The sequence below is a fragment of the Saimiri boliviensis genome, chromosome 6, assembly GCF_048565385.1.
Source record: "Saimiri boliviensis isolate mSaiBol1 chromosome 6, mSaiBol1.pri, whole genome shotgun sequence".
In the NCBI taxonomy this organism is placed as follows: domain Eukaryota; kingdom Metazoa; phylum Chordata; class Mammalia; order Primates; family Cebidae; genus Saimiri; species Saimiri boliviensis.
Window position 1 is genome coordinate 61,294,363 of NC_133454.1, and position 17,297 is coordinate 61,311,659.

Genomic DNA, 17,297 nt, shown 5'->3' on the forward strand with positions numbered 1-17,297 from the left:
ATGAATGAAGGAATGCTCTTTTTCTTTTTTACTCTCCTTATTTTATTATTCTTCTTTTCCCATATCCATTATTCTTTGAAGATACGTCAAGGGAGTAAGAAAAAATAATAAAAGATATGACATCTTATAAAAAATAAAAAGAATGTCCAATCACTTTAAATGCCTAAAAAATAAAAGTGAATAAACACATCAAATAAATATATAAAAATAATTAATCTGCCAAGAATATTGTCTCCTTTGGTGTCTCATCTGTTTTAAGTTCTATTACTTGGATAGAACTTAAAATGGTCCTAAATCTGTATCATAGTTCCAATCTATGCCCTGAACCCAAGACCAGCATTTTCATCTTTCTCCTTGACTTAAGATATCAACTCATACTTCAACTCCAAAACCAAATTCATCACCTTGTCATGATGTATCATTTTATTAAGTTTCTTATTTCTATGACTACCACCCTGGTCATTCATGTTTGAAACTTCTTATGCATCTGGAATCTTCCGTTTTTCTAGATCCCTATCAGTCAATGGCCAAGTCCTGAAGACTCCACCTCTACAGTCTCACTCATCCCTTCCTCTTCATTCCCATTCCCTCATAAAGGCTGAGGCCTTTGTCATACCATTGTCTCACTGGTCCCTGCCCTCCATTCCCTCCTGTGCTCTGCCATCTTTCTTCACATCTAAACACATCTCTGAACAGATCATTCCCATTCTCAACAAACTTTGCAAGAATTACACTGCTGCTACCCTAGTGTTTCTCAATATTTAAGCCATATCCCCTTTCAATTAATATAAAAATAACAGACCCTTGTATACATAGACATTACAGACAAGGAGATTTTTTTCCTATTCTTTAAATATGAAATTATAAAACTCAATGTGCTTCTTCAAACTCTACACACTGTATCTCTACCTCTGTCTGAGAATCACTATTGTTAAACTATGGACTCTCTGAAGGCAGGGCCTAGGCCTGTACCTAGTACATGACGGGCACTCAATAAAGGGCCTTGTTTATTCTATGAACTTATTTAATAAATAATATGTAATAGGACTATTATTAATAACATTTAATATGACTTGTTTGTTAAATAAACTACTAAACCCTGACATCAGGGTTATCCTTATCAACTGAGTCCAGTTTTTCAGTTTTAATATCCTACGATTCTCTAGTTGTACTTCACAGCCAGTCAAATTATTCCAGTGGTTCTCAAAGCATGGTGCCAGGACCACCAGGATCACTACTATCTGGGAACTCATCAGAAATGCACATTCTCAGGCCCCACCCTAGACCTGTAGAATTGGAAACTCTAGGAGTAGAGCCTAGAAATTTATGTTTTCATTAAGTGTTTCAAGTGATGTACACTAAAGTTTGAGAACCACTGGAGTCACCTATTCATTCTTATGTAAACATTATCCTACTTCCACAACTGTTCTTACATTCCTTCTACATGGAAACACCTCAGAACCTATTCCAGTGCCTGGGTAGTGCTCAGTAAACGTTTGTGTTGTTTTGTTTTTTTTTTGACTGAATAGCCAAAAACTCTATGAGGCCCACTTGATAGCCCTCATATAACTTAACTGAAATCGTGCTTCTTTTAATGTTTACACTATTTCAACTGACATTCAGGAATGGAAACCTATTCCTAGTAACAATGTCACTATTCTAAAAGCATAAATTGACTAAAATTTTGTATATTTTGAGAGTAAACCACATATCATCTACCTTTCAGCATTCACAGCTTTTACAAATTTTGTCATTTGTAAGATCTTAAGAAGAGATACTTGTTCTCAATTTAAACCTCTTAAAAATCTTTAAATTTAATAATTCCAATTTTAAAGAGCTGAAGGTAGGTACTTATTGATACTTATCCATCCAATTATTAAGTGTCAAAAATCATACAACTGCTCCTGGGATCCAGGTGAGACATTGGCTAACCTTGGAGGCAATGCAGGCAAGTAAAGACTTTCCCTAAACAGGTAGATTCTCACGAAGAAGAAAACTTAAACCAAGAAGAAAAAGAATCTGGTGTTCCAAGCTGAAGATAATTCACCTAAATTCCCAGGTAACAGTAAAATCCACATACATGAAATGCAGTAAGTCATTCACTTGAAAATTAATAGAAATCTAATTGTCCATGGAATTAAAGGAAACAAAAACTATGTATAATTAAAAACTTCCAAATACTAAAATACTACGTGTGCATACACACACTACACATACAAATAGCCACAAATCCAAGGTCATTTAAATGGCAGAGATTGTGTAAGTCCTTCTAAGGAAATGGGATGTATTTTTGATATTCAGATGATACTTCATCATAAAAACATGATTGGTAGGAAACTGCCAGAGACTACAGTCAGATTATGTTGGGGGCAATCCTATATTAGATAATTTTCCCTTTTACGGTTAAGGAAATAGCTTCAGAAACATTATGTAACTTCCCACGATCACAGGTTTAAGCCATGGCAGAGCCCGGGTCTACTTATTCTTAGATCAGAGACCCTGTTGTTATACCAGTCTAATGTCCAGGGAGAATCAAGATCTACTGATGACCAAGAACCATAAAAGAAAACACATTATATATTTAAGCGAAAACATTTGTAACTAAATCCGTCTGATCACTTGCCCTGTACATGAACCATCTTTACCAGATCTTTAGCATGTTGCCTACCAAACTACGGTAAAGTTCATGAAAAGCTCAGAATAAAAATGTGGTTTCAGTGTTACGAACATTTTCAAAACCAGGGTCATAAAGAATTTAAATATGTAACAAGTAAACCTTAGTACACAAAACAGGCAGATGGCTCTTTTACAGACACCCTGAAATGGATTAAGTAAATGATAAGAAAAAATCTCCAAGAAGCTTTGTTGCTTTTGTTCTGCAACTCTCAAAACCCAGGCTGAAACAATGTACTTTTAATTCAATGGTTGGCCTGATCCTTCAAGTTTTGGTTTCAATAACTCCCAGAAAGAACTCTTACTGTTAATCAATTTTAAATATATAGGTCAAACATCATTTCAATAATAAAATAGCTAAACTCCAACCCATACTCCAGTTATTTATCTACTAACTATGATACAATCTTTTTGGTTGTAGAGTTTTAGAACCGAAAAGGAAGGCCTTTTGACACCATGTAATCCAGTATCATCGTTATGTAAAAGAAAGAACTCAGATTTCTGAACCAACTTTAATACAACAAAAAGCTTGGTAATCCTTTGGAATTAATATAGAGACAGGTAGGAGGAAAGTGCTGAATATCCTATGTAATAAGTCCACATCGCTCTACACATTTCTATCTTGTTTGAAATATTGTGAGTACATATCACTTTTAAAATTAAAATACAAAATTCAAAGCAAGGTTTTGCTACTTAATTTTCTTAAGATTTTAGGAATTAAAAAAAAAACACTGAATAATCTGGTAGTAAAATTTTAGTGATATTACTATGAAAAAAACATTCCTATACACAGGGTCCCCCTCCCCCCAACACTCAGACATACTGTCATTCATCCTCATACCATCCCACAACACAGAGTAGAAAATAAAAGGTAAGAAAGGATAAAGTCTTTATAACAGAGAATGACTCTAATTTAAAATTTTCAGAAACATGAAGCCTCTATAATAACATTGCAGTGACAAACAGAGCGTTTAAGATTGCTTCTATATAGCTAAAGAAACCAAGGCACAGAAAGATAAAAATCGTAAAGCAGAGGCAAAAAAATGAGGAATAGCCTTGACTGTGAATGCTGAACTTGACATCTTAGGTAAAATTCCAAGAACTTCCATTGCTGAAGGGAAAAATAAAAGAACGCATATGCCTTATTCACAACAACTTGTGCAGACACATTATTAACATACCTATTGTTGTTTCGACAATTTCGGCAGTTAACACACTCCAGAGGGTCAATCTGAGGCACGGCTGTGTACATTCCACCACCCTGGACAGGAAGGAGGGTGAGAGAAAAAGAAACGAAGAATGAATGCTGAAAGAGCCCACATACCAGTAGCCAAATAATCACAAATATGTAAGCCATATCAACCATAAGAGGGCACACAGTACGTTCTAACCAACTCCCAGAGCAATGTCATGCTGAATATCATTGACCATATTAACAAAGGAGAGTTTTACGCTATATTAAACTGTACTCCAAAAACTTAACTGCCATGTTTTTCTATGCATTTCTTTACTAGACAAAGGCAAATGGATGAAGGGAAAAGTTTAGTCACTTTCCTTCAAATCTAGTGGACTCAAAATACATTATACGTTACAGCCTCTGTTCATTTTTCCTTTCCTGGCAGTCAGGGAAGAAATTCATGTGATGCCAATTGGAAAGACAGGGTGTAAAACCTGTGTGAATGATGTCACATGATAAAGTCATCTTCATTTTCCTGTAATTATTTTGATTAGGTCTGTTCACTTGACTACACTAAGTTTTAAAGCATGCTATATTTTTCCAGATGGAGTAGATCTTCAGCTAGCAATGACTTGGAAGGGGTGTGTTAATATTTGGATGTTGCTTTTGGCGGAAACTGCCCAGCAATTAAGAAAAATGCCCAGATTAACACATACCTCATTGTAAAATGTTCACTTGACAGATAAGATAGCAAGGTTCTTCAAAAGTGAAATCAAAAATTAAACTAGCCTGATAGTCGGAGGCAGAATTCTGCTTTCAGATGAAAAACAGCAAAACTGAGTTTGAAGGGTGGGAGAGGCTGTCACACTGCACCCAAACCCAAAACAGGCCTTCAAGGTTAGGAAAAGTTCAGGCAATTGTTTTTCCTAGAATACTTTCCATTTCCATTCATTTCATAACAGCAGCCAGAGTCTAAGTAAACCAAAAGTGCTGAAAATTTCCTTCAGTGTTTCTGATCCAACCAGCAACAAGAATTACTATGAAAATATCGAGAGAAAGAACTCTCCTATACTATATTCCATCTGAGGGCAAACCTGAAAGGCTCAGAAAATGAAGTTAATCACCTGCAGGGTAACGTGCTTCTCTGAATCCCTAAACATGTTAAAGTTAGTGCAATGATTTTTAGGGTCACTAGCATTGTTAAAATTTCTCTATTTCCCCCACCCAGAAGAGTTAGAAAACTAATAGTTTAGAATCATAAATAATTTCTTAAATTGTAAACTGAATGGGGCACCTATTCTTTAAATAGAAATTCATTGTTCAAAAAACCCAAAGTTCTGTGTTCAAACACTAAAGCAAACATTAGCCTTATTTTTTCTTCTTATGGAAACAGCATGTGCTATGCAAACATTAATGATCTCTCTTTCAGTTTTCTTGGACAATGTTAGTAGTTTGGACTAGGAATGGTGACAAAAAAAAGAGTTTAGAAAGTTTGAACACATGCTATGTCTTTCCACACAAAATAATGAAATCATTATTCTCTTTTAGTATGAGATACATTAAAGCAAATTAATATTTCTTCCACAACACACGAAAGCTAGGTCATATAAAAGCTACTAAATTTCTAGCTCTAAAATACAAGTATATATTAGTTTTGTTCTCCAAATAGATTTTAACAAGTCTTTAATAAACTGAAGATGGGGGCAACCTCTAAGCTTCTTCAAATTGTAGCACATTGTGGGTCATGGTAAATTTATTTGTAATCAGAACAATGACAGAAACTGAATGCCTAATTTGATCAATTAAACAAATTATCTATTTGATTAAAAGTAATACAGATGTGCATTCAAACAATGGAATAAATCAAACTTTTTAGTGCAGAGAATCCCAGCATAAGTCTAAAATATGCTAGTCATTGTACTCATTTTGAAAATTTATGATTATCAACTAGTTACTTCTGAAATAAGGTTGTCTTAGGTTTTATCACTCTTTGTGGCTAAAGAATACTAACACAGTAAAATGTAAAAAGCTTACCAGCCAAAAATGAAAAAAAAAAGGAAAAAAAGAAGCTTACCAGCCACAACAACAAAACATATTAGACAAAACAAAAGAAGCCCATGAAAGGTCAGAAGTCACAATCTGGTGGCCTGCAGAGATGTCTGGCATGGCCTATGCATGTTTTCAAAAATTTGAAGTAGGTGTCAGCATGTAAAAGTCTGTCAATTTCACCTGGATTTACAGAGGTTTTGAAAAATCAGAAAATTTGGCCACACTAGGCCCTCAGCCCATGACAAGTGAAAGTGTCAAACTCCCGCTGCTTCTTGAAGGCGTTGCCTGTGCTCTCCAGGTGGCCATTGCCTCCAGGGCTACCACCTCACTCCCAACTGCTGCACTCAATTTCCTGATCTGTCTGACTCTTCTAAGCATTCGCGTTTTCAAGACCCTGCTCTCAATAAATCAAATTTAAAGTATTTGGTCTGGTCTATGTCCAGTGGTATTTCCATTTCATCTATAAAGAACAACTTCCAGTCTGTTCATTGCTAGTATTCCACTTTCAGTGTTAAATAATTTTAAAATAAAACTAAACTGATGAATATAACTATTACCTGACAGTAGAAAACAATTTACAAAGACTACTCTGGATCAAAGGGCTGCCAGTGATTGATGCTGTCTTCATTCAAGGGAACCTGTGAGGTTTCTATGTTGAACAAAGCCAAGCATGCTGTCCCTGTTCTGGTACTTGGCACCCTGAAGGACAGAGGGGCTTTTATTTATAGTCAGGTCTCTTACATTCACTAGATGATGAGGATGTTCAAAATCCCTGTGTGTCCTGGTTAGAGTGTTGGTGTGCCCAGAGTAAAGCCCTCCATTTAAGCTGCCATTCACAATTCCATTGATTCCATTGGGGACCTTATGGTGGAGGTGGGAATAGCCACTGCTGAGGCCGCCATTGGTTAGAAAGCATCCGTGAACATTTCCATTTATCCGACTTGCTCCTGAGAGAGTGGTGTATTCTACCATCTGCCCATTAATATCTGATCCTTGGTAGAGATATCCTGGTGGGTCATATTCTGTTAAAAGAGAAATAAAAGCCACACACAAACACATACACACACACACACACACACACACACACACACACACAGTAAGACACTAAAAAAGGACAATCTTCTTGCTTAAAAGATCTTATGATGAAACCCCTAAGAAACTACAAATAGACTAAAATCAAAACATTTTTTAAAATGTTCACTTAAAGCCAACTTGTAAGACATGCTTTAACAAAGCATTTACCACTATTACTTTCCTTAGAGTGTAGAGATAGCTGTGAACTCTGAGTTAATTATGATTGTTCATGGGAAGAAAAATTAACTAGGGGAAAATTACTCAAAAGAGAATGAATATATTGGGCAAGCTGAACTATCAGAGTACTGGCAATACTGGGAAAAAATGCTTAAACTCCTATATATTGTACCTCAAAGTGCTAAAAAAAAAAAACTGTATAAAACAATAACAAAAGACTAGCTTTAGGTGGAATATTTCAAGTAGCAATAGACAACTCTGTTAAGTAAAAGGATGGAGTTGTACATACAGTCACTGATGAGTCACATAGCTCCTTAGTCATGACAGCCAAATCGGAAGGTGTGAAGTATCAAAGGCAAAAAGCGACTATTTTCTTATATTAAAAGCATATGAACGACTGCCTTGAAACTCTGATTTCCAGAGGCACACCTACCAGATATATTTAGAAAAAGTAAACTGCCTCTTAGAAACTACAGTATCTAAACTGTACAGGACTCGTCAGAGTTTGGATAAATTTTTCGAAGGCATGAGAGCTCGCCAAGACTGGATTAGGCACCCCTCCTTTCCTTAGCTGCCCATGTTACTGTACTCTCTCGCCCAGGTGCAACCTCAGTATACCTGCTTGTGTCCCACTATACACTTTGAGAGGGCAGACATGGTGTTTATTTTATTTACCATTACACCTCCACTATCTAGAACAGTGCCTGGTATATGGAAGACAATGATTATCTTGTGAATGAATGACTGAACACCACCATGAGAATTTTCCATTTTTAAACATATTATCAGGTCACAAAGTAGGATGACTTTAATCAGATTAATACTGCTCGGACGACCAGAATAATACTTCTCTTTTAATGATTCAACATGCACTCACACAATGAAAGGCAATGGCATTAAAACCATTTAGAAAATCAAATTATCACCATCCCTTTCAGCCTGATGCAGCCACCATCTCTTCCCCAATCTCTTGGAAGGCACCATTCAATACAAACAGAGCACTTTCTTCCCCCAGAACTAGTAACTAAAAGGGGACCATGCGTGAGAACTGGCTAACAGCCACTGGAATTGCCTGCTGGGGTCCTCCCTCACTTTTCTTTCATTTCCTTATTCTGGAGCCAAAGGGAAAACCAAAAAAACTTCCTCCTACCAAAGACTAAACACACTGCTTGATTTGATTATCCTATTTTATAATAGCTGAGATATTAGGAAAAGTAAGATGGTGAGGTGAAGAGATTTGAAGGAAGAGAAAAGAGAAATGGGGCTCTATTTCACTGTTATTTCAAAGCAGTGCCATCATTGATGTTCAAGCACAGAGTCCTAGTAGACACACTCCAGGGAGAGGAGGCCACTCTGGAGCAGTCTTGAGTCCATCAGGTATAGAAACAGGGCTGTATTATCCTCATTGGTTAAGTGTCATTCACTGACAGTAACTTAGAAGTTTTCACTACCTCCCTTTTCATTATGGCTTTTCTATTCCCTGTTGACAAGCTATGTACCAGTGTGAAGGTGTTCCTACAGCAATTCCAGAGCTCAGTCTTCAAATATGCATCCTCTTTGGTGGTCCAACAAAGCTGGAGTTTCCCAGCAATAAATCAGCTATTTACTTAGAGACCTGCTTAGTTTTGGCTTTGGTGTTTATGTCTGCTGGGCAATTTAATTTGATGCTCCACTTACTCTGGCTAACAGCTAGAACGGTTTTAAAGTCACCTCCTCTGAATGAAGAGTATCTAATGTGTTTCATACCATGACACTAACACACGAAAGTGTTAGAAATCAATATTTATTCTGACAATATTTGTCTACCCATCTTTAGAAATAGAGAAGGAAATACTTATGAGTGACTTACTCTGTATGGTATTCTGCTGGCGATTCTTCCACAGGCACATGGCAATGAAAACCATAAGAATGAGGACCATGACGCCCAGCACACAGCCAACGATCAGATATAACATGTCACTGCTTCTGGCAGGGCTGGTTGCAGGCCCCACATTGCTCCCACTTCCCAAAGAATTTGGAGGGGTACTCAAGTCTTTGACAGGATATTCAGAAGCTCCAGGAACACGTTTCACTAGTTGAAGTATAAAGGAAAACATGACGTCAGAGTGAACACAGACTCTATGAAACGGTTTACTCTCTGAAGGAGGTCTGGTTAGGAATGCAAGCCAGTCTGTTTACACTTGTTACTGAGATGATCTGACCACCAATGAGTCACAAAGAGAGCTCCAATTTTAAAAACCTGGTGTGCCGAAGTTTTAGTCCACAAAATTTTAGAGAAATCCTAAGAGCAGAGGAACATCTGTGCTTGGTCTAACCCAAACTGCTATATGATTATCTGCTTAATCGTACTTGGAGAAGACTCCCAAATAGCTGAAATAAACGTTATTTTCACTTACGGGTAGAAAAAAACTTCTCTCTGTCAGATATATTTTAAGCTAAACAAGACTCGGAATTACATATTTTATGCTTCTACCATGTGTATAAAAATCACTACCAATATTAGAAAGCATGGCTTTGGACTATTAGAACAATGACATTCCAGAATCTCACATATAATATTAAGCATTCCAAAAACAAAGACTTTGGAGTCCATGTAGGTGCAGTGCTTTTGCCAGATTCATCAGCATTCTGGGTAACAGTGATAATGAAAGCTATAACAGGTGGGACTCAGACCTCATTCTCTCATCCCCAAATTGTATGGTCTTAAGTCTCTAAATCTCACAAAAAAAAAGCAGTGGAGCAAAGAGGCTGGCAGCCAGTCCTTGGAAGCACATAGCCTATATTTTCACCTCACCTCCACTTATCACTAGCTGTATGACTTTTACCTCCAAAGCCTCAGGATTTATTTATTTATTTATGAATGAGACAGAATCTTGCCCTGTTGGCCAGGCTGGAGTGCAGTGGTGTGATCTCGGCTCCCTGCAGCCTCCGTCTCCCGGGTTCTAGTGATTCTTCTGCCTCACCCTCCCAGGTAGCTGGGATTACAGGCACATGTCACTATGCCTGAAGAATTTTTGTTTTGTATTTTTAGTAGAGATGGGGTTTCTAATACACCACTCTCTCAGGAGCAAGTCAGATAAATGGAAATGTTCATGGCCACCATGTTGGCTGCGCTGGTCTCGAACTCCTGACCTCAAGTGATCCGCCCACCTCAGCCTCTCAGAGTGCTGGGATTACAGGCATGAGTCACATGCCAGGCCAGTTTTTACATTTTAAAATGGGGATATTAATAAGGGCTCTATCAATTATCTGGTGGTATTGAAGGGTAAATGAGTTAGGCCATGGAAGGCACTCAGAGCCTGGCTCAGGGTGGTGGTCGATCAATTTTGCTGTTATTATCAGTTACTATACTGAATTTCCTGTTATGGTCCCAGCAAACACAGAAGCAGAGCAGCTTTTAAAAAATCTACTCAACAAACAACATTAACTTGGGGTTCCATTTTCTAGCAGCATCGACTACACAGAACAGAGCTGGGAATGGGAAAGGAAGTCATTTCAAGAGAAGGAGTTCTCTCCTATTGAAAGCTGGATGAACACTTGGCAGAGATGCTAAAGGAAATTTCTATTTGAGGTAGTATGTTAGATTATACAAGTCTATGTCCTGGTCTACCCTACAGAAAACAAAAGAGTTTCAGAGGCACAATGGATGTTTCATATCACATACTAAAGATCATGATTACTCAAAGGGAAGTCCTTCAGGTTTAGTCACTCTTTATTTATTCTTATTTCATTTGTAATTCTACCAAGCTTCATGATCTGGTTTCCAACCCCTTGCTAAAGTTAAAGACTGAAGACAGATGGCTTGCATTGAAGGGTGAGTGAAATCCATTAACACTGATAGGAAGAGACAGTTAACAGCCTGAAATGAGAAAGGTGAATGAAAATGAAAAACAGAGAAACCAAAAAACTAAAAGAAACATCATGGCAGTCTCTGATCTTTGGTGGGAAGGGAAAACGGCCAGCCTTTGGTGCCTCTGTCATCCCTGAAGACTTTCCTCAATTACTCAAGATAAAACCATCACTGTTCACAAGAACCTAGAGTCATTTTTTTAAGGTTGAAGAATACATGAGATCGTCCGTCTCAACAGGCTGGGAATTATGTAATACACAATTACATGAAAGTCATTCAGTATGAATAGTTAACACTTCTAAGAAAGTGTTTCGTTTTTCACTGATCTGAAAGTCTATAGGTAGAAACTTTTCATTCCCTACCAATGTAAGAAAATGAGGTAGACTACTGTAAACACAGCTATACTATTATAAATAACAGTTATAATTATGTTTTGCCTGGCTAGATTCTTAAATGACCTGGGGACAGAGATGATACATTTCATTTTTATTTAACTTTACTCCAAGTATCTCATTAGCAGATCACAGTGTCTGGTACAAAAAGGCACTCAAATATATGCTAAACAAATGAAGCTCAAGGTAACTCTAAAGCTGTGTGGATATATGTTTAAATATGGACTTAAGATGTGAGTACTGCAGCAGTAACACACATTATTTAGAATTTAAAAGCTGGAACTAAGCCTTGGCTTTATCATTCAATCTTTCGGAGCTTCCATTTCCTCATTTTTAAAAAATCTACTTTTTCATGTCCTCGCTTTTAAAAAGGAATAACAAGATCACCTGTAGCAGACACTGACGGCTCAACAGCCTTCTTTTTCATGTTATCAGAGTTCCAATTTTGTTTGGGTGTCTACCTCAACACCACAGAACTCTGGAGTAAATCTGGTCAATGGTTTGTGGGTGGTGTGTGGCTGAATTCTGACCAATGAGACATGTGGGAAGATCTACTAGAGTTCTTTGGGGGAAATTTTCCTTGTTCTTGAAAACAGACACTGTCAGCCATTATAACAGCTAAAGGTGAAGCCTTTAGGTGTCATGTGGTGAGCTCTCAGCAGTGCTAGTCTTAGGGCCAAGCTGGCAATGGGAACAGAGCAAACTGCAAAGACAAAAACAATGAACTTTTTTTTTTTTTTTTTGAGACAGGGTCTCATTCTCTTGTCCAGTACTAGAGTGCTGCAGGCCTGTCTTGGCTCATTGCAACCACAGCCTCCAACGCTCAAGTGATTCTCCTGCCTCAGTCTCCTGAATTAAACGACCTTGGAGATAGCTACTTCTGGATTGTTTATTTTTGGAATAACATATTTCCTCACTGTTGAAGCCTACTGACAGGAAATTTCTGTGTTCCTTGCAGTTGACAGTATCCTTAAATTCACTGTGAAGATTAACTGAGACTGTAGACAAGTGTGCTTTGCTTGTAAACATCCACATGAGCTATTTCTATTATTCCCCTGTGGTGCTTTCTACTCTTAAAGACAGCACCATTTTACAGTGAATCCACTTATGTACTCAAAGTTGAGAATGTTCAATTTAGAGTTAGCAACTATTAATTCTAAACTTTACTACACTTAATTAAACAAGTAGATAAGCTGCATATCTGTCATTCAATAAACCACTTTAAACATACACTGCACTTCTTAACATTCTTAAAGTTTTGTTAGCACTCTAATTCTCACAGCAATCTAGAAAGTAGTCAACAAATATTTCTATCATCTTCATAAAGAAAAAGGGAAGGGTTCATGACCAGCCTGGGCAAACACAGTGAGATGCTGTCTCCAAAGCAAAATAAAAATAAAGAAAAGGGAAGGGAGGTGATTTACTTGGAGTCACACAGAAATTAATGGACAAGATGAATGATTATGTAAACTATTTTTTAGACAAGTATCCTAGCCCATATGTTATCCTTTTGTTGGGACAGTCTAAGTGTATGCACCTAGAAAATGATCCAAAGCAGAAATTTCCTTAGGCAAATATATCAATAGTCATGGCCGGGTATGGTGGCTCACGCCTGTAATTCCAACACTGGAAAGCCCAAGAGGGCAGATCACCTGAGACTAGGAGTTCGAGACCAGCCTGGACAACATGGTGAAACCCCATCTTTACTAAAATTATAAAAATTAGCCTGGTGTGGTGGTGGGCACCTGCAGTCCCAGCTACTCAAGAGGCTGAGGCAGGAGAACTGTTTGAACCCAGGAGGTGGAGGTTGCAGTGAGCCAAGATCGCATCACTACACTCCAGCCTGGCCAACAGAGTGGGAGCGTGTCTCAAAAGAAAACACCACCACCACCCCCCAAAATATATCAATAGTCAGAAGCAGTAATCTGGGGTTGCAATTCTATCACTGTCCGGGGAAAAGCAAAAATTCTACCTTTAGTCTCACAGATCATCACGTTGCTAAATTCGCTTTCTCCTCCTTCATTGAAGCATTGCATTTTAATGTCATAGGAGGTTTCTGGCTGCAGGTGGCCAATCATGTGCCACTGCTTTGAACCTAAAAGGAAAAATAAAAGGCTTTACACATCATACAGCCTAAATCAGGCGTCCCCAAACTACAGCCCGCGGGCCGCATGCGGCCTCCTGAGGCCATTTATCCGGCCCCCTGCCGCACTTCAGGAAGGGGCACCTCTTTCATTAGTGGACGGTGAGAGGAGCACAGTATGTGGTGGCCCTCCAACGGTCTGAGGGACAGTGAACTGGCCCCCTGTGTAAAAAGTATGGGGACACCTGGCCTAAATGATAATGTCAACATAATTAGTTAATATTTTCCGAATGTGGCTGGAGCAGCATTCACCACTATCTAGTAGTCTGTGCAATAAAAATGTACTTACCAGTATCGTACTAATATACCACAGATAAACAGCATTGCTATTACATGGCATGAACAAAAGGTAAAGAGAAGAGATAAGCTGACTAACTTAAAGCTGTATCTGTGTGTTGGCAATAATATTTGTTTTATTAAAAACAATTAGTGGGAGTCTTTCATAAAATAGATGTTAATTTTATGCATAGGAAAGAAACCTCAAGCCCTTTCAACCCTATTTTAACCCAGCAAGTCAATTCACTATGTCCACCCACCAAAAAGTAACAATACATTCGGGATCAGCAAATTGTACACTACCCAGAGCAACTGACCAGTTACAAGAATGGTCTTAGCAAAATTCTCAATTCCACTGTCATGGACATAACATCAACTGAAATATGATTGAATGCCTGAATAAACTGCTGAAAATCATCAAAAAGCAAAATCTACTATGGGGAACTCTCAGCCACCACCCCCACTCCTGCTTTTCTTTTGAGTCAAGATCTCCAAACCACACAAGTATCTCTAGTAGAATGATTCTGTTACCCGTGGCACACAGCCAACATTTCATTTAGAAACGCTCCTAAACTGAACACTTCAATATAAATTACTCTTCATTCTTACTTCCATGGACCTGTGACAATCTTTCATATGCAGGGACATTTTTGCCAGATTAAATTAACTCTTCAAGCACCCTTAATCCCTTGCAGAAAAATCTCTTCGGCTGGTCTCCACTATTTCTTAGAAACTCAAGTATACCCCCAACTCATTTAAGAATTAATTAATGGGGGAGGAAAACAAAGCAAAACAAAACCACACATGGAAGTTAAATCTACTTGGCTGACAGGACCAATATTACCAGACTCCTTTCTAATTCAACACAGACAAAAATATTTCAATCTGGAAGTATAAGCCTCTTTCCAAGTCAACAGTACCAAACCCTTCACTTGTATGGACCCATGTTTTCTAAGGAAGCAAATCTGCTTGTTTTAGTAATGTCTCTGAAAGACTCAAAAGTAAGGAGTTCTATACCCCATTTACAAATGTCAAAAGGACCCCTCAAAAGATGTTGACTCAAAAACTGGTTGAAAATGGAATACATCTGTCTCTAAAATCCAAAGGCTTTCTGAAAAACTTCTGTTTTTTCTCTAGCCTTGGGTCTTTTCCAACCCAGTCCTACACTCACCTACACTATAAACATTCTCTTGAATAATTATGACACTAGATTTGAAGTTTTCCTTTCACAGTGCTCATAAAAATGGAATTAAACTAGGCTTTTGATATGTTACTAATAACAGAAAAACAGTTAAAATGATATGTATCTTACTAGATTATATTCCATTGTTACAGTTATTCTTCCAATGGCTAAAATTACAGGAAATAGCAGCAAAGACAAAGAATTTTACTGATCATTGATGAATAAGACAAATAAATACACCATTAGTTTTAAAACCGACCAACCAGCACATATCCTTTGATTAATAGGCAATGATTTCCCCAAAGGACATTTTAGAATAGGTAAGGATTTACCTCAGAGAGAAACCAAAGCACAGACTTAAAGATCAGAATAACTGATATTTTACTTGGAATTGACTTAACTTTAAAAGATAAACATATTCAACATAAAAAAACTGGTGTGCTAGAAACATTTACAGTTTATCAAAATGTGGAACCTAATTCAGAAAATAGGATAGCTTAATTGTCCTCATACTATATTCTTCTACAACTTGACTTTTTTTTTTAAACCATTTTTTGGTGACTTTTTTCTTTTTTTCAAAAGTTTAAATTTTGGGTCAATTCACAGAAGTAATCTCAAACTTTTTTTAAAAGTGCAAAGGATGAATAGTTTTGTTTCTGCGTTTTGGCAAATAGACCAATAGTTTCCAATTGCCACAAAAAGAATTTCAAATGCATAAACTTGAAAATATAGAATAAGCAAATTACACAGCACAGTGAAGTCCACTTAAACATCTAACTGTTCAGTATATTACATTTATAAACAAGTTCTCTGTGAACCTAAGGCGAAACTCACATTTGTAGACATTACTACTAGACATAAGCTTCTTTAAATAATTCCCAAGATCCATGCTCAATATGCATATTACAGAAGTTTGTAAAAGCTCAAAGATTTGACTAGAGAATATAGCTTTAAAACTGTTTATTAGTGGATATTTCTAGAACATAGAACCAAGAAGGGTGATGTGAGAGAGAGAAACGGAGAGACAGAGACTGATGCTCATTTTATTTACATTTGTCTTGTTTACAACTATTTTATGGCAAATGTTTAGCCTCTGTCAAAAATTTTTAAAACTAAAATTCTGACATCCCCACTGCACTCAACCCAATGAAATAAAATGAAGACCTCGATAGGCCCAAAATGGAGAATAATCACCATTAGGTTGGTGCAAAAGTAATTGCGGTTTTTGGCATTAAAAGTTATGCCAAAAACCGCAGTTACTTTTGCACCAATATTATTTATTTTGCACCTAATATTATCCTTCCATTTCTTTTCTAAAATAGGCTTTTTACTGATGTAAAGTATGCATACAGAAACATCCACATAACCGTGCAGCTCAATGAATGTTCACAAACCGGACATGCCCATGGTACCCATAGCTAGGTCAATAAAGAGAACACAGGAAAGCCCCCACCCCAAACATCCCTTCATGCCCCTTCCAGGCTCTTCTTTCCCGCAAGACAGCTACTACTGTGAGTCCTAAGAGCAAAGAATAGTTTTGCCACTAAAAGTTATGGAAGAAAAGAAACAATCATTCCTTCATTCAAAAAATATTTATGGAGCACCTACTATGTGCTGAGCATTAAAAACTGGATCATAAATTTCTCATTATATTACAAAAGCATTCCACTGGAAAATATGAAAAAGACCGCTACAACATATTAAGAAATGTGATACAGCATAAAGTAATTTATTATAAAACAAACTATATGCAGTATTTGATATCAAGAAGTCATATGGAAAGTAACCTTGGCCTATGGCAGTTTTCTGACATAATGCAGTAGGACATTTCTCATTTCAAAGAATCAGAATCTTGGAGTGAAAAAAAGACCTTGGAAGAAGTTCCTCCCAAAGCAATAATCCCTTCCGAGGTATCACTGAGAAACGGGCATTCAGCTTCTACTGAGCACTTCCAACATTAAGGAGTCTATGACTTTGTGGGGGGACCTATGTTAGAAATGCTATGTTAGAAAATTCTTTCTGACACTGCTTTATTGCAACTTCCCCAATTGACTCAGCTCCTCTTCCACATAACAATCCTTAAATATTTGAAGGCAGCAATCATGTTGCTTCTGCTAGCCTTTTTCAACCTGAATATCGTTAGACATTCCTTTGTCCTTTTTGGACTCCATTCAGATATTAATTTAATACTGACCACCTCACCATTGGAGGGGCTGGAGATATGGCAGTGGGAGAAAAGGTCCCATGCTCACAAGGGAGTTACTATGTAGCAGAGGAGACAGAGTTTAAGCAAATAGTTTCAA

At 37.4% G+C, this 17,297-nt stretch overlaps 1 protein-coding gene across 8 annotated transcripts in view; it reads right to left on the minus strand.

Annotated features, from left to right (window-relative positions):
- Window positions 1-17,297, minus strand: part of CDON (cell adhesion associated, oncogene regulated) — a 104,000-nt gene that overhangs the window by 15,924 nt on the left and 70,779 nt on the right. For all 8 annotated transcript variants that reach the window (XM_074400825.1, XM_010334382.3, XM_074400831.1 and 5 more), the window contains 4 exons: window positions 13,365-13,487; window positions 9,000-9,221; window positions 6,641-6,921; window positions 3,855-3,934 (listed from right to left, as the gene is read on the minus strand). In XM_074400825.1, the coding sequence (XP_074256926.1) occupies window positions 3,855-3,934; window positions 6,641-6,921; window positions 9,000-9,221; window positions 13,365-13,487 (706 nt within the window). The remainder of the gene's footprint in view (window positions 1-3,854; window positions 3,935-6,640; window positions 6,922-8,999; window positions 9,222-13,364; window positions 13,488-17,297) is intronic.